At 43.1% G+C, this 22,967-nt stretch overlaps 1 protein-coding gene across 2 annotated transcripts in view; it reads right to left on the reverse strand.

The window, feature by feature from the left end:
- Window positions 1-22,967, reverse strand: part of LOC147895403 (tudor domain protein (DUF1767)) — a 65,223-nt gene that overhangs the window by 38,397 nt on the left and 3,859 nt on the right. Inside the window, exons 1-2 of one of the 2 annotated variants that reach the window (XM_087383317.1) lie at window positions 9,191-9,267; window positions 3,316-3,486 (exon numbers count right to left, since the gene is read on the reverse strand). In XM_087383317.1, the coding sequence (XP_087239443.1) occupies window positions 3,316-3,486; window positions 9,191-9,253 (234 nt within the window). In that variant the 5' untranslated portion in view covers window positions 9,254-9,267. Of the gene's footprint in view, window positions 1-3,315; window positions 3,487-9,190; window positions 9,268-22,967 lie in introns of those variants that run through there. The other variant, XM_087383316.1, reaches the window with a different exon arrangement.

A 22,967-nucleotide genomic window follows, 5' to 3' on the forward strand; every position in this document is an offset into this window, starting at 1 on the left:
TATGGTGACGAAGGTGAAATGGGGTACAGATTATGGGATCCCGTTAAACGGAAGATTATACGCAGCAATGATGTCATCTTTAAATAAGATAGTGTACACAAGGAACCCGTGCAACCTGTGGAATAAAGGAGGGTTATTTATGATGATGTTGGACAGCAAAGAATGCCCATTTATATGCAGCAGCAGCCTGCTGCAGATCACCCTGTTCAAGAGGGTATACAGGCTGAAAATCAGCCAGATAATTTTGCCAATGATGCACCACTAGATATGCCAGCAGATGGGGCTGTAGAACAGCCAGATATGGTGGTACAGCCACCCGTTATGCATGAAGAACAGGCTGGACAGCAGCCTAATCCGGAACATTTTGTTAGGAGGAGCACCCGTGCACAACGGCCTCCTGCCAGGTTTGTTCCAGGAGCCAATAATGTGGCTGATTTTATCATGCTGACAGATTGTGGTGAGCCTTCCAGCTTCAAGGAAGCTATGGGAAGAACAGAGAAAAAGAAGTGGGAGAAAGCCATGCAGTCAGAAATGGACTCCCTACTTCAGAATGATACATGGGACTTGGTGCAGTTACCTGCAGGCAGAAAGGTTTTGCCATGCAAGTGGGTCTACAAAGTCAAAGTGGATTCAAATGCTTTACCTAGGTATAAGGCCAGATTGGTTGCCAAGGGATTTAAGCAGGAGAAGGGCATTGACTTTGATGAGATCTTTTCCCCTGTAGTCAAGATGACTACTTTGAGAGCAGTGTTGGCTCTTGTTGTTCATGATGACATGGATTTATGTCAGATGGATGTGAAGACAGCCTTTCTTCACGGAGATCTCCATGATGAGATCTATATGAGTCAGCCAGAGGGATATGCTGTTAAAGGGAAAGAGCAGCTTGTGTGTAAGCTCAAGAGGAGCTTGTATGGACTCAAGCAGGTGCCAAGGGAATGGTACAAGAAGTTTGATGCCTTCATGCAGTCCCAAGGGTATCATCGGTGTGAGACCGATCATTGCTTGTACACCAAACGGGCAAAGGATGGCAGTTTGATGCTACTCATTCTATATGTGGATGACATGCTTATTGCCAGTAAATCTCAGCATGAGATTAGTGCTTTGAAGAAACAACTGCATAAGTCTTTTGATATGAAAGACTTGGGTGATGCAAATCATATTCTTGGCATGAGGATTACTCGTGACAGGTCCAAGGGACTTTTGTTTCTGTCACAAAAGGAGTATATTGACAAAGTACTGCAGAGGTTTAAAATGGATGGGGGGAAGTCTATTAGTACCCCGTTGCCTCCACATTTAAAACTCAGCAGTAAGGACAGCCCCAGATCAGATGATGATAAGGCTGAAATGGCCAAGGTTCCGTATGCATCTGCAGTTGGATCTTTGATGTATGCCATGGTTGCCACTCGTCCGGATATTGCTTTTGCGGTGGGAGTCATCAGCAGGTATATGGCAAATCCAGGCAAGCGGCACTGGGAAGCAGTGAAAGGTGTCTTGAGGTATCTCAAGGGTACCAAAGACTTGTGCATATGCTATGGTAGGCAGGATGCATTGGTGCATGGTTTTACAGATTCAGACTATGCAGGGAATTGCAGATAACCGGAAGTTTACTACCGGTTATATTTTCACATTTGCAGGAGGTGCTATATCATGGGTGTCTCGGTTGCAGAAATGCGTTGCACTGTCAACCACAGAAGCTGAATATGTTGCAGCCACTGAGGCTTGCAAGGAAGCAATATGGCTTACTCGGCTGGTGGGAGATTTGGGCATTACAGGAGATATGCCAGTTTTGCATTGTGATAGTCAGAGTGCTATCATGTTGGCAAAGAATCCGGTCTTTCATCAGAAGACCAAGCACATAGAAGTGAAATATCATTTCATCAGGGAGGTACTGGAAGACAAGCGACTTGAGCTTGTGAAAGTGCATACTGATGATAATCCTGCAGATTTGCTCACTAAGAGCTTGCCTACAGAGTGGTTTGCACATTGCCGCCACATCATGGGATTAGGATGAGACCATTCTTACTTTATGGTCTTGTATACAGTAACTGTATATTGCTGTAATTTTTATTCTTTTCTCCCCTTTAGGCACATTGGCCTTTAGGTGGGAGGTTGTTGGGGTAAAGGCACATTGCCAACCCTTCATTAAAAGATAGGACACCTATGACTGTCTTAAGACAGTCATAGGGTAAACCTAATCCTAATAAAACACAACTGAGTTTGTGGTGTGGCTCATCATTCTTTCACACCCGCACTTGAGTGTCTCTCTCTCACTCTCACTCTCTTCCTCTTCTTCCTCCTTCACTCCCCCCTCAAATGCAACTCCTCTTCACCTACACTAGCTGCTCATGGATTCTCCTCATTTGGGGCCCCTATAGGTGAGCAACTAAGCTACATGGAAGGGTAACAGAGGGTGGTGGGGCATTGACCTCCAAGACCCCTGTCATAGTGGTTCTGAAGCTTGCGTTCTACTTTGTTATATAACAGCTATAAAAATCACAGGTAAGTTCCCTTGTAGCCCCAGCTTTCCACAATCTATTCAAAACGCCCTAGGCTAAAAATTGTGGTTAAACGGTCGCTACAAAGCATACAAAAAAGGTCGTAGAAAGGTGAGGACAAGGAAGAGCAATTTTAAGGTCAAGTTTTCATTGTGAAATATAGTGTCTTGGCTTACTCATACAAGACTGGTAGACTTAGGTGAAGTAGATACTTACAGCTTCAGCAAAACAATTATGATTATATTATTTTGGCTGTCCACTATAACCTATTGAACCTTTCCAGCTCTCTCCCCCCCCCCATCTTTATTTTGCCTTCTCTCCTCTGTGGTTCTCGTTCTCTTTATGATATCTATATCAAACAATGAAATGAGAATTCCTAGCTGTACCTCATACCAATCCCACATTTCCATGCCTAAATATTCCCACTCCCTGGCAAGTTTCACACATTAGAGATCCCACTTGGCTTGTACAAAGCTCAAAATAAGATTTGAGTGTGAAATTGACTACCCAATCATTGCATTAGCTTCGATCCTTCCTATGAAGAGGAGTAAGCTAAACAATCCCCTAAGTTATCTACCATGAGTCGATCTTCCTGATGCATATTGTAGAGATTATTAATTTGTTAACAGGCATAAAATTACGGATCAGGCCAAAGTTTAGAAATTTTGGACAAATTGAGAGTGCTACTGTCATAAAAGAGAACCAGTTGGACTTTCCCTCAGCTTCTAATCTTGATTTGCTAATGCTGAAAAGAACACAGGCAATTTTTGGGAGTCCACCTCTACTTCAGAGTTTGATGTTCGAGCATTCAATCCATTACCTTTGTTCCAGGAGCTGTGTTCACAGAAAATGCAGGCATGGATTGATATTCAATTGCAGAAACGACTGAGCAGCCATCAGTTAGACCAATTCGTAAAAGGCGGCCCTGTTGCTGATGCCCTATCAATAGTGACTTGCTCTTACTTTCACAAATGTTTCTCACAGAAACAACCTGATACAAAGGCAGAAACCAGGATGTAAGCAAAACACATTCTAGCCAAAAGAGTGTTTTTAAAGGAGGACCCAATGTGATCTATTTAAGTATAACCACCCAACCTAGGATGAATTAAAGGAGTACAACAACACTTGAGAGATCTGACACACGATCCTTGAACACAAAACAGAGAATTTGGATCAGACCCTAACATCCAAGCAACCATGCCAAAGACAATATCAACATATTTTAAAACAAAACAAAGACCTCATGTCTCTGCAGCTAAATTTGTTGCTGTGCATTAATCACATTGGGAATTACAAAGGCGACATTATCGCACGATGGGTTTCATCTATCGACCAGAGTTTTTTTAGGCATTCTCTGTAGCAATCTTTCTTTGATTGCTTGCAAACCTGCTGCATAGATCATGAGGTCTTTTTGGCATATACTGAAATTTTCAGCATATGCCATAAAGACTCCGCGGGTCTTTAGAAACCCAATATAGCTACTTATGCTTGGGCACTGACGATGACATAAGTGTTGCTTTGCTTGCTAAGTATGTCTTCCTTTTATTTTTCATAGAAGTTTTTGTTTACCTCTTTTTTCTTCTCTTTCATTTTCTCTTTTATTTTATGTGTAGATTTTTTATCTTTAGAACAACAAAAAATTCTAAATTTGTATGATTGGACTTATTCTAGTCTTACAAAGGTATATAGGTCTTTTTTGCATATACTCAAATTTTCAGTTGATGTAATTGTAGCACCTTATTTTGAGGTTGCTACTCATATAATATAATCAATCAAAGATTTCACAAAAAAAAAAAAGATTATTATAAATTTGATATTAACAAATAAAAAACCAACTAATGAGAATAATTATTTCCTTGTGCTTGTGTTGGTGTTTAGTTTGTCGTCTTATATGTATGTTGGCTTATCTTGGTTTCCTTGTGCTAGCACATTAGTTGTTGTTCTTTCTGCTTCTTTTACAATTTAAAAAATTTCAGGGTTGGATTGGGTTGTGATGGAAATTTAACATAACTTAAATCTCTCTCTCTCTCTCTCTCTCTCTCTCTCTCTCCCCCCCCTTCTCCTTTCGCTTTTCTTCTTCTAATTTTCCGCTTGTTTCTTCCTTTTTGCTTTCAAAGTTTTTGTTGCTTGGTTGCAATTTCAAAGCTTAGTAAGCAATGGGTTTACCCAAGAGATTCTAGAATCAGATGGCCTCTTATGCTTGGGTACTGATGAGAACGTAAGTGTAGCTTTGATTACTAAGCTCTTTTTTTTCTTTTTAATTTTTCTCATGTACTCATTTCCTTTACAAAAAATTCCTTTGCTCTTTTGCGTGTTCTATAAAAAAAAAGTTAATTTGTAAGATTGGATATATTCTAGTCATCCACATTATTACCATTGTGTCCTAGACTTTCTTGTCTTTCCTTTAGCTAGCGAGACCACGCACTTCTCTACTGGAGCTCGACCAAACTCTCCCTAGCAGGTCGTGCCTTAGTGGCAAACCAGGTCCTTCTTGCCACGGCATGGTATATCACCTCCTGCTGGTGTTTTCGCAAAGGGTGCATTGGGCAGCTCCGACGGTTGGTTCGAAACTTCCTTTGGGCAAGTTCGGACGGCACGAGGAATACCAGAACCCGGGTCGCTTGGCAGACCGTGATCATGCCACAGGCACTGAGAGGCTTGGGTATCATTGATCCGGAGATGCAGAGCAAAGCCCTCTTAGGCAAGTTGGTTGTTTGCGGCCTCACCGCAGGTGCAAAGCCTTGGAAGCTCCTCTTACAGAGAGGGCTTCTCAGGAACAACCCACGCACTGGGAAGCAGTGGCAGCTTTCACACAGATGGATCTTCTCAGAGGCCCCCCTTACGAGGAAGGGTTCCCCCTTGATGAGGAGCCTCCATAGGGTCTAGCAAAGACTAGCAGGGGGCCTCATTCGTGCTCAGCTCAGATGCAGAGAGGAGTTCGAGCGCCAGCCCCTTGTTTGGCACCCAAAGATCCGTGATCAAGAGGGGCGTATGCTTGGACAACGGACTCACATTGGTTGGGCACAATGGGACAATGGACCGTCCGGATCCTTGGCAAATGGAGCAAATTACCCATGGAGGAAGAGGCGAGGATTGGCGCCGTCGCGCATCTGCAAGGAGGCAGGGCAACAGATGAGAGAGATTGACCTAGCCATCCCTGAGTCATGGTGGGAGAGACTTCGCGTATAGATGGACAACAAATGGTTAGGCATGTTTTCTCGGACTGGTGTCTCCTTAAGGAGGAGGATGCAACGAGGCAACACACAGCCCGGTTTTTCCCGTGTAGAACATGGAGGCCTACTCCAGGCACTCATTGAGAGAGACCCCGAGATGGATGGAAGTCTTGATGGGATTCACTGTTTGATGATCAAAGCGGTGGGACGTTTGGGAAAGGAGTGGCACATTGACCCTCCCAGTATCTCAGAGCAGGATGCCCCCAGATGGCACCTCTGGCTTTGGGAGGATAGACCCTTGAGGGAGGTCCAGTGGGATCCGGTAAGTGGTTCTGGCCTTCCAAGGGCAGCCTTGTCGAGCAGGTGGACAAGGTGCCCTTCTTTTCCTACACCACACGGATTAGCAAGAGGCTTCAGATGGACTCTTTGATATGGACTCCTTCGAGGAAGAGGCATTGGGTGACCCAGAGAGTGCCCCGGGATGTTCGTTCCAAGTTTTGGACACGGTTTTGGTCCAGTTTGCGACCACGGAAGATATCCTACTTCTTCTAGCTAGCCACCCACAAAGGCTTGCCCATCGGACCGTGGTTGGTGCAGATGCGGGTGGAGGAGCAGTGCCATTGTTGCTCTGTTGGTTTTCTTTGACAATCCCGAACTGCCTCTGGAGCTGTCGTAGCGCAGCGAGGATTTGGATGGGAGCCCATAGGCAGAGTCTTCAGAGGGACTACACTTGGGGGATGGTGGCTTAGTTGACTAAGGGAGAACACGCGTTCCAGATTGATGAGATCTCCCCAGCTTACCAGATACAGGGTCAAAGCATTCAAAGGATAGAGCTCCATGAGGAGCATTCAAAGGATAGAACTCCATGAGGCAGTCCCTCCTGATAGCATGGCTCCTCCTCCTCCTTCAGAGGACAACGTATGGGAGGTAGTAGCCAGTATCACTGCATGGAACATTTAGGTGGCTCGTTGCAGTCTGGTAATGGGTGAGCATCCAGTTCCACTCTCGGCTACCTTGGTCGCCATCTGGCAAGATATCATCTACACCCTCCGCCTCACCTGGGAGCGTGGGACCCCAAGCTCTAGGGCGACTCTCACGAGGCGTGCTCATTTCTGCAAGGTTTGGCCTACATGTATAGTCCCCCCACCTGGTTGTTAGCCCCAGTACCAGAGATCCCCTAGGCAGTGAGCTGGGTTTCTCTGGAACAGGCCGGTCTTTTCTTTCAGCCTTTTCCCGGCTTTTTCCATACTCAGCATCTTCGGGGCTGCTGTTTTGCATAAAGTCTTTCAAGCATTAATAGAAGGTTCCTTTCTTTGCAAAAAAAGAAGCCTCTCTTGTAAGGTTGATAAGTACATATTTGAATTACATTGACCTGAGAGTTCCCATCTCTCTTATGGAGTTTCTTCTATGGTTTGATCCCTGACCTTGTTGCTAATTCCGCGTTACACTAGGAGACCACGATCCACATTTTCACATCATAAGGAGCACAATATGCTGATTCAGCATGGATAAGCACTTTTTGTGATGCGGAAGAACCTGGCAGCATTGAGGATGCTCAAGGCAATGAGCATTAAATGAGAGCCATGGAGTTCAATCCATAAAAACAACAATTGGAAATTAGTGGATCTGCCCTTTGACAAAAAGGCTATTGGGACTAAGTGGGAAGTGCAAGCTGAAGAGGAAATCTGATGGTACCATTGATAGATGCAAAGCAAGTTTAGTTGCCAAAGGCTATTCTCAACAAAAGGGGATAGATTATAATGAAACTATTGCTCCCAGTTCCAAGATGACTGCAATCAGGTGTGTTATTTCACTGGCTACTCATCATGGCTCTGCAAATTTCATTAGTTGGACATTAAAACAGCATTTCTAAATGGTGACTTGCATGAGGAAGCCTATGTGAGTCAAACCATTCGTATCAAAATGTCTAGTCAGGAAAATAAAGTATATAGGCTCCATAAGGCACTTTATGTGCTCACACAAGCTCTACAGGCTTTGGATGAGAAGACTCATACTTATTTGACCAGTTAGGGTATAAACAACAGTCCAACTAAGAGTGCCCTTTATGTCAAGGACAGAGACAATTTGTTGATAGTCATCCTTAATGTGGATGACATGCTGCTCGCACACACCAACGAGGAAAAAATTGCAGAATTCAAGACTGATCTTAAATCTTTGAGATATGATCAATGTCACAAGAAACATTTCTAGATTTTTGACAAGCATTTCGTCTAGAAACAGGTAAAAATATTGTATTTCATATAAATTTATATACTTCATAAATAATTATCTCCAGACTCTCTCTCTCTCTCTCTCTCTCTCTCTCTCTCTCTCTCTCTCTCCAGTCAGGAATCTCTCCCAGATTCTCCTACTGACCATCAGGAATCCCTCTAGTGTGGTGACAAAGGAAAGCTCACAAATTCAAGGACTTGACGGCATGGAGCAATTTGCAATCAAAGCTGTTGTGAATTGAAGTGAGTCCATTTATCAAAAATTCTCTTGCAAAATTCATCCTTGAGAAAAAGCAAATCCTATTTTTAATACTCTCTCTCGCTCATCAGCTCCGTTCATAGCCAACCCGTCGTAGCTCCCTCCGTTCGTCAACTTCTCCGTCAAAGACTCTCTCTCCATCGCCTCTCCCTCCGTTCGTTACCTTCCCGTTAGAGACTCTAGAACGTAGCTCGTTGCTTGCCCATCAGCTCGTCAGGCCACATCAACTCATTGCTCAAACCACTGCAAACAACAGCGGAAGGAGCACTAAGGTTTGGGCTGAACCCTAACCCAACCCTGGGGGTTAGTCACAGCAAAAGGGTGCCCAGAATAATATACACAGGCCACCATGGATGGGGAGGCCAAGACTCCCATGGCTTTCCCTAAGGTGAAGGCTTTCACTCCGACTCCAAAAGCTTCATACTCCTCCATCGCAGCCCTCTCTTTACGCTACATCTTTGCAAAGATGCCTCCCCGGTATGCAAAGAATTATTTACAACACAAGAGAATAGTGAGCATGATAGACTCCCAAGAGCATATTTATTACTTATAACAGCAGATCCGTGAGCTCAGCTCAGACTTGCAACTGTAGAGAGGAAAACAAATGCTTGGGATATCACGATCACTATACTTGAACCTGCTTCATATTGCCAATTCAATGATCAATCACGGGGCAGGCACTCAGATTTTCCTCCTAGCCAATCTCGGTGGTAGCAACCTACGTGAAGGCTCCAGCTTACATATTCCACCAAGCCTCAATTCCCTAGATGGATCGAGTATGCCACATGTCTTCATTCTAGGGTACCTCTTAAATGCATATTTGCTACCCCTCTCTTGGGATATCAATTTATTTACTTGCCCCTAGGCACATTTCCCACTTAATGCATTTAAGACCCATAGCCTTAGACCCATCTAGTCAGTGCCTTGTCACCCTCATCAAAGACCTTGACATTAACCCCTTTGACCATTTACATAAAGCCCAAATAAATATAATACAAACATTGATCCTTACAAAGGAAAATGTCGACTGACCCTTTTGAGGTCATGTTGCCTCAACTTGAGCGTAACATTCCTTCCCTCTTCAAGCGTCAGCATCCTCGATGATAAAGTCTGGGAATACTCTCCGTAACTGGTATACGGATTCCCAGGTAGCTTTTGATAGAGGTAAACCATGCCATGCAACCAACACCGTGGGTATCTTCCGATTGCATACTTGCATTGTTCCTCAGTCCAAGATTCTTGTTGGTTTGCGTCCTGCATTATCCTCTATCTCCTGAAACAAAACAACACCCTCGATTAGTGAGTCACCTGTATGCAAAAATTTCTTTAAACGAGAAACATGAAACACTGGGTGCACCTTACAACCCTGTGGTAGTTCTAATTTATAGGCCACCTTGCCTATTCTTTTTAGAATTAACCACGGCCCACAATATCGGGGTGATAACTTAGCACACTCTCCTGCAGTCAAAGACTTAGAGTGCAAGGGAACTCTAAAAAAAACTTTTTCTCCTTTCTTAAATTCTCTTACGGATCTGTTTTCATCTACAAACGCCTTAGCTCTATCCATAGCTTGGCGGATGTTAGCTCTCGCAAGTGCTAGCATCTCCCGCATCTGAACCACAAATTTCGCAGCACTAGGTGCTTTCTGAGGTACTCCAACTATAGTTGGATTTGCTGGTCTATAACCATAGTTCAGCTCAAACGGATTGAATCATGTAGAGGAATGTTTTCTATCATTGTAGGCAAATTCTAACAATGGCAACCATTTGTCCCACCTATGTTGCCTCAATGAAACATATGCTCTAAGCATATCCTCTAAAATTTGGTTGATTCTTTCTATCTGACCATCCGTTTCTGGATGATCCCCACTACTCATTCCCAACTCAGTCCTTAGTGTTTCAAACACTGCAGTCCAAAAATGACTGGTAAATTTGACATCCCTGTCTGACACTATGGATTTGGGTAATCCATGTAAACGAAACATATATTTAATAAACAAATCCGCCACTTGGGGGGCACTAACAGACTCTCTAGTTGGAATGAAGTGAGCCACCTTGGTAAGATGATCAACTTCCACAAGGATAGAATCATATCCACCTTGTGTCGCAGGCAGACCTACAATAAAGTCCATGGAAATGCTCTCCCACCTACCTAGTGGTATTTCCAAAGGTTGTAAAAGTCTGGGTGGCTTCACCCGCTCTGCCTTACTTACCTGATACGAAAAACAACGTGTCCCATATTCATGAATATGTTTTTTCATTTTTGACCGAAAGAAATCTCGCTTCACGAGATCATACATTTTCTCGACTCCTAGATGTCCCGCACATGGGCTATCATGGCATTGTTGAATGACTCTCTGCCTGAGATCATTCTGATTAGGTACTACTACCTTGCCATTTCTTTTCAGCATATCATCTCTTATGGTATATCTTGCATAAGTTTGGCCTTTTTTGGATGCCAAGTCACCCTTTTTCCCGCGTTTAAATACATGAGCCTTAGGCCAAAGGCTTTGGACGAACTCGTCCACCTTTTGAGTTTCTCTAATCTCAATCATTAGAGTACTTTCTAATACCGTGAAAGTCATATTATGCATAATACGTGACAAAGCATCAACAACTTTATTATCCTTTCCTCTTCAGTACCGAATCGTCAAATTAAACTCCTGCATGAGTTCTGTCCACCTAGCTTGGCGGCCTCTCAAGTCAGGTTGTTTATAAAACTGTTACAAAGTATCATGATCAACATCAACATAAAACTTTGATCCATATAAATAATGTCTCCATGTTTTCAGAGCATGGATAGCAGCATACAACTCTAATTCATGAGTTGGCCAATTTCATTGAGAGGGAGAAAGCTTCTTGCTTTCAAAGGCTACTGGCCTTTCCTCTTGGAGGAAAATTGCTCCTACCGCAATGCCACTTGCATCCGTTTCAAGAAAAAACGGTTTCTGGGGATCAACTATTTTTAACACCGGTCCTAAGACCACAACTTGTTTTATGGTGTTAAAACTTTCATGTTGATTCTGTCCCCATATAAAAGGTGCTCAATCAATGGCGATACTATTTCAGAATATCCTTTGATATGCCTTCAATAAAATTGGACAAATCCCAAGAATGATCGCAAAGCGATCAAACTCTGAGGGATAGGCCAAGTCAGTATCGCAGCCACTTTCTTTGGATCCATTTCTACCCCCTCAGGAGTAATAATGAATCCTAAATATTCAAGTCTTACCATACACAGTACAGTTTTCTTTTTATTTACATAAAGACTGGCTTTCCTCAACGTATTGAACACTATTCTTAAGTGTTCGTGATGCTCAGCAATACTTTTGCTGAACACAAGAATATCGTCAATAAAATATACTACAAACTTCCCAATATACGGACGTAGTAAATCGTTCATAAGCATGACGAATGTAGCTGGAGCATTGGTAAGTCCAAACGGCATTACCAAAAACTCATAATGTCCAAACCTGCTTCTAAAAGCGGTTTTATGCACATCCTCGGCTTTAATACGAATCTGATGGTAGCCATATTTAAGATCTATCTTACTGAAAATTACGGCCCCATGTAACGCACCTAGCAAATCATCGATCCGAGCCATCGGATACATGTGCTTAATAGTGATATTATTCAATGCTCTATAATCTATATAGAGCCGAAAAGTATCATCTTTCCTTTTTTTTAATATCACTCGCGAAGCAAAAGGTGAGAAACCGGGTTGAATCTGCCCTAGCTTGAGGTATTCTTCCAATTGTCTTCGTACCTCCGCTTCTTCAATAAAACTTAATCTATAAGGAGGTTTAGTTACAGGTTCTGCCCCCGAGATTAGTTCAATCTTATGCTGAACATTCCGCTCTAGAGGTAACCCATAAGGTAACTCATCCCTAAAACAATCAAAGAACTCCTTTGCTATTTAATCAGCTAGCTTGACCATCTCTCCATTTTGGGTAACATCAGTGCTAGCCGAAGAACCATCAATCCGCTCTACCGATGCTATACAAAGAAACAAAAACTCTTCTTGAGCTTTTCGAACTTCCGTTACAGAAACCAACAGTCCTTGAGGTATATTTTTTTCACCTTGTAAGACATACAGCACCTCATTCATCTTGAATTGATAAATGTGCTTTTTTCAATCTATGGCTGGATTCTTCTTAGAATGCCAAGCCTTACCTAGGGCTATATCTGCGTGAGCAAGCTTTGTCATTTCAAAATCAAGCTTCTCTGTATAGTCCTGAATTCGAAGTTCCAACTGGGTAACCCTTTGGTCCCATACTTCAGTTGAACTTCCATCCGCCATTCTGACTGTATATCATAGTTGCCAGAAATGGCCATTTCTTGGCAAGAAACGGAAACGGCGTTTCTTCAAGAAACACCGTTTCGTAAAACCTGTTTTTGACCTAGACACCCAAAATTGTGATTTCGCCGCCTGGCTCCTTTTTTCGCTGCCTCCCACCCATTGCACTCCTTTTGTGCATCCTTGTTGCTCTCTCCACCTTCTGTAAGCTCTCTCCATCCCTCCATCCTTCGCTCTTGGACTCTCCGTCCCGTTTTCCTCAGATCTCCATCCTTCTCTCTCCATCCTCTTCATCCTTCTCTCCATCTTCTACATCCTGCAAGCTGCAGCTTGGCAGCCTGCTCTCCATCTCTCCATCCTCTCTTACATGTAACCTCTCCATCATCATCCTCTCCATCCTCCTTCACTTATACCTCTGATCATGGTTGTTAAGACACTTGTGTCTTATGGTAAGACACTTAAGACACTTAAGACACGTGTCTTACCTTAAGACACGTTTAGACACGCTCTAAATTTTTTATAAAACTTAAAAGCCCTAAAATTTCACTTAGACTTTGCAAATAGCATTTTCGTTTCGTGACTCGTCGTCTGGGCTTATAAGAAAGCTTAAAAACTTGGCAGGTCCAATGCAGGTAACATTGGTAGCTTGAGTCTATTGTAACATGTTCTATCATCTATGATTTCGATTCTAAATATATCTAGGAAATTGAAATCATAACAATGAACATTGAACATACGCTTCTAAATGTTGTTGCAGGTGGATCCTACAAGCATTGACATAACCAAGTTGCCTACTTATGCTAGAGTTGAAGCTGATGATAAGGAGATATATGCATAGCTACATAGAGAGCTAGAGACCATAGATAGACGAGTCACTCGTTCACATCGTAGATCAGCCATTGCTATTTCAGCACAGAGGGACACACGTGAGTGCAGGGGCAGAGGCAAAGGCAGAGTCGGAGGCAAGATTGGTGGAAGAGGAGCACAAGGTCGTGGTTGTGCCATCCGATGTGGCCATGGGAGAGCCGTGGCTATGGCCAGTACCTCGCCAGATACACCTATGCGGTCTGGAGGAGGAGGAGGAGGAGGAGGATGAGGTGCCTGAGGAGCCACAGTATGATAGTGAGGGTAACACTATCACTGATGGTGACTTTGGACCCAGCCGTGGCAGTGACCTAGCAGATTCAGACTAGGATGAGTCTTGAGAGACTTGACTCTTGAGATTCAAAAGATTCCCATTCAGTTATATGTATGAGGATTCAGATTTCATTCATGTCACATGTGACTACTAGATTGTTGGCATTGGCCGAGTTATTTATGACATATGTTTGAACTTTATTGATCTATGATGATTGACTATCATCTATGTAGCCCTCTAGGCTCTTTTTAAGTTGTAATTTGGAATTTTGAATATCAAATTGTTGGTTTGCACTTTAAACCTTAAAGTTGTGAGTCATGACTTGCAAGCCCATGAGTCTTTAGTCTTAACTTTTAACTTTTAAGTCTCGAGTCTTGACTTTTAACTTGCAAGAAGTTCCGGGTCCGGAGTCTGGGCATTTAACTTTTAAGTCTTAATTGACAAGTGAGAAGTCTTCACTCTTAACTACATTGTACTTCTAAAATGTTAAAACTAGCAGCTAGTCATGCTACCAAGTTGTACTTATACATACTTATATTTTTAAATTTAATATTTATTTAATATTATTATAACTGAAAAACGTGTCTTACGTGTCTTATCTTTAAGACACTTTAGACACTCGTGTCTAAAGCGTGTCTAACATGTCGTGTCTTAACGTGTCTTACAACCATGCCTCTGATCCTCCAGGCTCCTTCCACCTCTCCATCCTCTTTTACCTTTGAGCTGTCCATCCTCCTTCTACCTCTCCATCCTTTCTCACTTGTGACCTCTCCATCCTCCTCAATGCCAAGAGATGCTTATTGGGTCCATGTCTCCCTCCTGGATAGTTATAAAGGAGGCGGTGGCTCCAAGAAGTGGAGATGCAACTATTGTGGGTCTATCACACGGGTGAAAGACCATCTAACAGGTGTTCCCAACAAGGATGTAGGACCTTGTGAGTTTGTGCCTGCTCCAGTGAAAGGTGGCCTAACAGAATGGAAGCGTGTGCGCATGGCAACCTTGGCTGCAAAAAGTGGAGGGCAAGGGCTGCAAGATGAAGAAGAGGTTGCTGACACTGAGCCATTGGATGATGCCAGCACATTGGGTTCTACAAAGAGAAGTAGAGGGGCATCAACTACATCGAGCGCGGGTCCTAGTGCTACAAGAACACCCTTGCCACATGGATCAATTAGTGTGGGTGCTCGTGTGGGAAAAAGAGGATCACTGCAAAGGTCTAGCATTCAAGCGCACTTGCAAAAGCAAGCGGTGAAGGAGGCCACTAGTGAGCTCACAAAGCTCTTCATACAGTGTGCAATACCCTTTCATGTGGCGAAGACTACACGATGGAGGAAGGCCATGAGAGCCATGAGTCGCATTGGGTATAAATGGGAAGGGCCTACATATGAGGCCTTGTGGACAAGAGAGCTAAGAAGAGAGAGGGAATGTGTGGAAGACCAAATGAAGCTCTTGAAAGAGACTTGGAAAAAATATGGATGCACACTCTTATGCGATGGATGGTCAGATACACGCAGAAGGAGTGTGTACAATATTTTAGTGTCTTTTTGCAAGGGAACCATGTTCTTGAGAGCCATAGACGCTTCCACTGCAGGTACAGTGATTACAAGGTTGTATATTCGGGAGCATTTATGAGCAACCATTATGGAGATAGGTGTTGAGCATGTGGTGCAGGTGGTGACAGATAATGGCAGCAATTGTGTGTCAATGGGTGCCATGTTAGAAGATGAGTTCCCTAAGATTGTGTGGACACCTTGTGCCTCACATTGCCTTGATCTTTTGATCGAGGTCCTAGGAAAGATACCTTGGATTGATGCCATCTTCTCCACAGCCCGCAATATCGTGAAGTTTGTCACGAAGAGACCCAAAGTCCTCAGCATTTATCAGGCTTACACTGACCTTGAGCTACTAAAACCTCCAGCCACAAGGTTTGCTTATATGTTCATAGTGGTGGAAAGGCTAATGCGAGTGCGCCAGGGCTTGTTGCGCATGGTTGTGTCTCGGGAGTGGGGAGATTAGGATGATAGAGGCCAAGCAAAGTCTAACAAATTTGTCTGCATGATCATGGATGAGTCTTGGTGGAATCAGGCGGAGGCATTAATCAAATCGATTAATCCTATCTACACGGTGCTTCGCATCACGGACATGGAGGGAAGCACATTAGGACTCTTGTACGAGTTTATGGACAAGATTGGAGAGGCCCTCAACAGAAACACTTCCCTATCACCTGATAAGTAAGACCTTTTACTTTTGTAATATGTATAATTATTGCAGTTACTAAATCGCAATTTGTTATCATGAAGCCTGGAATTTTTAGATATGTATTATGTATGTACTATTATCTATAGTCTATGAATTTTACATGCATAATGCATTCTAATTTCTTGTGGCATAATTTAGGATTGAGTCCATCCGTGCTATATGGAATAAGCGGTGGAATTGGTTCCACCGCCCAATCCATGCGGTGGCACATGTATTGCATCCCCTATGGCGCAGTCAAGAGCAATATGAGAATGACGAATTGGAGGAGGGGATGCAACAGTATCTACAAAATTGGACGGGTGGTGACTTGGAGATGCAACGAAGAATGGAGGATGAACTTCTATTGTTCCGCAATCACAGCCTCTCCTTTGGTCGACCTACGGGTAGGCTCCGAGAGACACAGTTGCAGCCTGTCTCCTGGTGGGAGAAATATGGCAACTGTACTCCGAATTTGGTAAGAGACAAGTTACAACGCCACTAGTTAGAGCTTAGTCGTTAAGTAATTTGAAGTTTTATCTACTACAAATATGTTTAAAGTTATCAAGTTCTTGATACTTATCTCTGCTTAATTGGCTTATGGCAGAAACACCTTGCTATACGTGTTCTCTCACAGGACTGTAGTTTCGGTCCTTGTGAGAGGAACTGAAGCACTAGGGCCCTCTTTCACACAAAGAAGAGGAACAGATTGAGCACGGCTCAATTGGAGCAGTTGGTGTTTTGTCATTGCAACCTCTGTCTCCTTGAGTTCGCCGCACGCTGCCCCGAACCTCGCCAAGTGAATGTAGACAAGGTGGACGTGGATAAGATGAAGGCCATACTAGATATCCCACGGGAGGAGCTGGACATATACACCATGTTGTATGAGGAGTTGTCAGTACCACCACACCACACACGATCATACACTCAACCATCTGGAGATGGTGATAGTACTTCAGTTGCACCCGATGGTCCTGATCCTGATGTTGATTCTTCTTCAGACAGTGACACAGATGCCTCAGGCTCATCTGAGGAGGCAGAGGATGACGATGATGAGGAGTCCATGGATCATGCAGATGATCAGTAGTAATATACCTTGGTCCTTGTCACTTGACTACGACTGTACAGACTACAACGCTAGCCTACTCCTAGTCATGACACTTCAGATGCATCATGCATGCAGCCTGCATCTGAAGTGTCATGACTAGGAGTAGGCTAGCGTTGTAGTCTGTACAGTCGTAGTCAAGTGACAAGGACCAAGGTACATTACTACTGATCATCTGCAGGCTGCAGCATGATGCATCCTGATTCTAGACTATGTGATAGTAGATACAGTACTTACTACTAAGTATACTTTGGACCTTGGTGCCAGGTGGCAGCTGCTTTTTTTTATATCATCCATGGGTGCTTTTATTTTGAGTCTTGCATGACTCATGAGTCATCATCATGGAATTTGTGGATCATGAATCATGATCATCTATGGAGTCTGGAATCCGGACATTGGCTGTTTTCAAGTTTCAAGTTTCAACTTGTATGCTAAGTTTAAAGTACTTCAAACTTCTAAATTTCAGATTCTTGTAACATCAAACTTGTTAGTCATGATACATGTTGATTTCAGTCTTCAGATTATTGAAGCATCATTCAAGAATTTAGAATCATAGAAGCATGAACGATGCATTGATGCTTGAAGCTTCAAGTATAGATAATTGTATTATGTATGATTTGCACTCTATTGATAATTATATTATGTATCAAAAATAAATTTTTATACATAAATTGTATCATATTGCTGTTTCTTCCATTTCCGTTTCGGCGGGGGCCGGAAACTTCGTTTCTTCCGTTTCGGCTGGCAACTATGCTGTATATGCGTAGTCAGATGGACTAGTCTTTAATTTTAGCGTCTTTACAAGCTTGGAGTTAATTACATTGTGCGTTGACACTGAGTCAAACAACACAATGACATGATTGGCTACTTGCCCTTTCATCTTAATTAACTTCATATCGTTAAAGGCTGTATATCCCGTTGCTGTGGGCTTTGATTGGACATTATCAGGTGCACTGGTTACTAGCTTAGCAACAGACACACATAACAAAACAGGTACTGACCTTTGAGAAGATCCCGCTAGCTAAAACTGCATCTATTCTGCTCTGGGACTTTCCTCCATTTTCACGTCGCATTCTGAGATCAACATCTCAGCCATCCGACGATCTTTGTTTCGTGGACAATCTTTCCACTGATGAGGTTGAAGGCATCCAAAACACCAGCCTTCTCTCCTCACTTTTTCTCTTTGCTCTGGGTTCAAAGAAGACTTCGACCAAGCCCGGGCTGCCATTGGTGTTACTTTTCTTTTCACTCCAATGCAAGTACTTGGTTTAGGAGTCTCAACTGGCTGCGCCTGCTTGGCTTGACCACTAGGCTGTGAGGCACTCCCTTTGCTAATCCACTTCTTCTTAAACCCCGTTTTCTTTGGGTACTCATACCGAGTCCCAACCTGCACAAACCCACGTGGTCTGTTCCCTTTGGCATCCTCATAGTTCAGGGCTATGGCAATTACTTCATCTAGCATGTTCGCATACTTAGCCCGAACTTCCATCTTGATCCGATCATTTAATCCAAAGATGAAATCTTTTACCTAGACTGACTGAGGTAGAGGTTCATAAACTTTTATTACACTTTCTCTGAACTTATCAGTGTATTCTGCCATTGATAAATTTCTTTGACGAAGGTTTCGATACTGTTCCCAAGCTCAGGATGCTTCGTCAGGAGGTAAGAAGTGTTTTCTAAATTCTTTTTTAAACCCCTCCCAAGTAGTGGATGCCACTCTATCTTTCTATTGTCTTATCCACCACCTATCTGCTGCCTCATTAAACATATGGGTGGCCTTGCGGATTTTCTTCATATCATTCTTGATTTCACAAATGGCAAAGGCCTCATCCCATTTGTGTAACCAGGTCTCTATGACATCAAAACTACGGTCAGACATCCGACCATAATACTTTTTTGGCCTATAATTGGCAATATTACGCACCTTAGCCCTCCTAGGCTCGACCGTATGAACACTGAATTCATGCTCCATTGGAGCTTTACCCTTCTCTTTACGAGATGGTCTAGTAGACATACTATGAACCATTGTTCTGAGCTCGGATTACCCTACATTTGCTTGTAATTGTTGCGCTAAAATCTATTACAAGGCATCCTCCAATAATGCAATTCTACCAGATAGTGTATGGCCTACTGGGCGCGACACTTGCGGGGTCGGCCGGACTCCCAACTCTACGGGATCCACCCTAGAAGCTTCTTCTTCAACTTCCATTTAGGTCGATGGGTTTTTTTTTCCCCCCCCACGCACTATCCAAATGATACAAACTCGGAAATAATATTTACAACTGTATATAATAACGTTCCGAACCCCCGCTATACAAGCATATAGCAAACTGTAAAACTGTAAACTACAAATTTCCCTATGCTAGGGAAACTGCTGCAATTTAAACTAACTATAATTACCAAATAACTGCAAAAGGGACATCCAAACAAAATCGATTTTTCTTCTCTTTTAACAAGAAAGGATGGAAAGCTCCATGGTCAAAACTGCCACTGCCTATGCATTGACGTCACTCTACACCTCTGTGTATCTTCGCAGTTGCCACTGCCTATGCATTGACGTCACTCTACACCTCTGTGTATCTTCGCAGTCTCCTCACCACGACCTCTTGTTATTCCTTACATTCGCGTGAGCGAAAAACCCACAACGATTGGGCTCGTGACCATTGGCAACCTAAAGCACTGCGATCAACCAACGCCACCAGAGCAATTCACCGTCACCAGACGTTCCAGGCTATAGATTCACCCATGCGCCGTCATACAAACCACGCGACGCATGTCTGCCCTTTTCTTCTCCATGCCCGTGCTCCTACAATCTTGACGATGCTGAGCATCTACTGGATACATCCATTGGTGCAGCCGTCGATGGTAGCGTTGTCTTCTAGCAAGATTTGCATACTGTGCCTTTGGCTGGACCAGAACTTTGGCGGAAGGAATCTAGAAGGAGGCAGGAACAATTGATTGCCCGATGTTTCAAAGGAAGAAGCTCATCAACGACGAAGCGATTGAAGGAGGTGATGTTTTGGCAATCAACAACTCTTTGGAAATCTGTAATATGTGCACTTCAACAACTTTTCAACTCTTCCGTCCATCCTTACGTAGAGCCCTCAAACTCATATACCTAGATGAATCCAGGAACATTCCCAAACGCATCCTCTAAAAACACAACATAATGCAGTTTCAATCTCATGATAGTCACTCACAAGGTTGAAAACCATTAACTCCATCATGCATAGCAGGGACTAGCTACTATGACATCCCCACTAACGTCATCAGCGCCCAACAGTGGGTGCAGACCATAGTATAAAAATATGCTCTCACACATACAAATCCACACCCCCACACATACTTGAGCATCCATTTATACAAAGTCTTCGTACTGAGTTTCTGTCGGCACTCCAGAGGTGAAGGGCAGACTCAGCCATGATGAAGGCTAGCACTAAAGGAGAAGGCTAATCAAAAGGTAGTCCAAAATCTCTTCATTCAAGCTACAACTGCTTGTGAAGTTAACATTTTCATTTTAGTCTCTCCCCAATGAGCATCTAAATCTAGCTGATAGGGCAACCCACCATTTAAGATAGAAAGAATTATCACAATACCAGCAGGCCGCAACTTGGACGAAAACTTCACAAGGTGAAATTTGCATGTCCGCTAATACGGCAGAAGCATATACCTAGATGAATCCAGGAACATTCCCAAACTCATCCTCTAAAAACACAACATAGTGCAGTTTCAATCTCATGATAGTCACTCACAAGGTTGAAAACCATTAACTCCATCATGCATAGCAGGGACTAGCTACTATGACATCCCCACTGACGTCATCAGTGCCCAACAGTGGGTGTAGACCATAGTATAAAAATATGCTCTCACACATACAAATCCACACACCCACACATACTTGAGCATCCATTTATACAAAGTCTTCGTACTGAGTTTCTGTTGGCACTCCGGATGTGAAGGGCAGACTCAGCCATGATGAAGGCTAGCACTAAAGGAGAAGGCTAATCAAAAGGTAGTCCAAAATCTCTTCATTCAAGCTACAGCTGCTTGTGAAGTCTAAACATTTTCATTTTAGTCTCTCCCCAACGAGCATCTAAATCTAAATCTAAATCTAGCTGATAGGGCAATGCACCATTTAAGATAGAAAGAATTATCACAATACCAGCAGGCCGCAACTTGGACGAAAACTTCACAAGGTGAAATTTGCATGTCCGCTAATACGGCAGAAGCATATACCTAGATGAATCCAGGAACATTCCCAAACTCATCCTCTAAAAACACAACATAGTGCAGTTTCAATCTCATGATAGTCACTCACAAGGTTGAAAACCATTAACTCCATCATGCATAGCAGGGACTAGCTACTATGACATCCCCACTGACGTCATCAGCGCCCAACAGTGGGTGTAGACCATAGTATAAAAATATGCTCTCACACATACAAATCCACACACCCACACATACTTGAGCATCCATTTATACAAAGTCTTCATACTGAGTTTCTGTCGGCACTCCGGAGGTGAAGGGCAGACTCAGCCATGATGAAGGCTAGCACTAAAGGAGAAGGCTAATCAAAAGGTAGTCCAAAATCTCTTCATTCAAGCTACAACTACTTGTGAAGTCTAAACATTTTCATTTTAGTCTCTCCCGAACGAGCATCCAAAATCTAAATCTAAATCTAGCTGATAGGGCAACGCACCATTTAAGATAGAAAGAATTATCACAATACCAGCAGGCCGCAACTTGGACAAAAACTTCACAAGGTGAAATTTGCATGTCCGCTAATACGGCAGAAGCATATACCTAGATGAATCCAGGAACATTCCCAAACTCATCCTCTAAAAACACAACATAGTGCAGTTTCAATCTCATGATAGTCACTCACAAGGTTGAAAACCATTAACTCCATCATGCATAGCAGGGACTAGCTACTATGACATCCCCACTGACGTCATCAGCACCCAACAGTGGGTGTAGACCATAGTATAAAAATATGCTCTCACACATACAAATCCACACACCCACACATACACTATGAAACCCCATATCCGTCACCACTTAATCCTGCAGCTTTGATACCAAATTATCATGATCACTATGTTTGAACCTGCTTCATATTGCCAATTCAATGATCAATCACGGGGCAGGCACTCAGATTTTCCTCCCATCCACTCTCGGTGGTAGCAAACTCTCAGAACACTCACCTACGTGAAGGCTCCAACTTACATATTCCACCAAGCCCCAATTCCCTAGATGGATCTAGTATGCCACATGTCTTCATTCTAGGATACCTCTTAAATGCATATTTACTACCTCTCTCTTGGGATATCAATTTATTTACTTGCCCCTAGGCACATTTCCCACTTAATGCATTTAAGACCCATAGCCTTAGACCCATCTAGTCAGTGCCTTGTCACCCTCATCAAGGACCTTGACATTAACCCCTTTGACCATTTACATCAAGCCCAAATAAATATAATACAAACATTGATCCTTACAAAGGAAAATGTCGACTGACCCTTCCAAGGTCATGTTGCCTCAACTTGAGCGTAACATAAGAAGGACAAGGAAAACAAGAAATCATTCACGCAGTAGTGCAGATACACAAAACAGCAGCACCTAGACCACAAATGGTGCCTAAAGTCTAGGACTTGGTTACAACTCAGCTCCAATTAGTGAAACAGGAAATAACAAGAACATTGGACCTAAAATCAACACATCGGATGTATATGAAAAAGTATAAGAACAAGAAAAGAGGGTGTTAATGCACAATTCATACACATAGGGGGGCTACCAGAGGGCTAGTTTGAAGGAAGTCAAAAGGAAAAGCTAGTAAATATCATGGAAAGAAACCCACAAATAGAGTGGAAGCTGAAGATGTAATAATTGCCTTACACAAAGGGACACAAGCCAAACAATGCTTCCAAGACAAGATGAAAAGACGCAAGATTCTCAAGCATAGCGAAGGAGCTCACCCCAACTCAGCTCAAGCAGAAGGCCATTGAATTGTTGGAGAAAGGGAGCCCAGAATGAGTGAT

This window comes from Dipteris shenzhenensis, chromosome 13 (genome assembly GCF_047967505.1).
Source record: "Dipteris shenzhenensis isolate YYH24624 ecotype China chromosome 13, Dip_SZ_1.0, whole genome shotgun sequence".
Classification (NCBI taxonomy): domain Eukaryota; kingdom Viridiplantae; phylum Streptophyta; class Polypodiopsida; order Gleicheniales; family Dipteridaceae; genus Dipteris; species Dipteris shenzhenensis.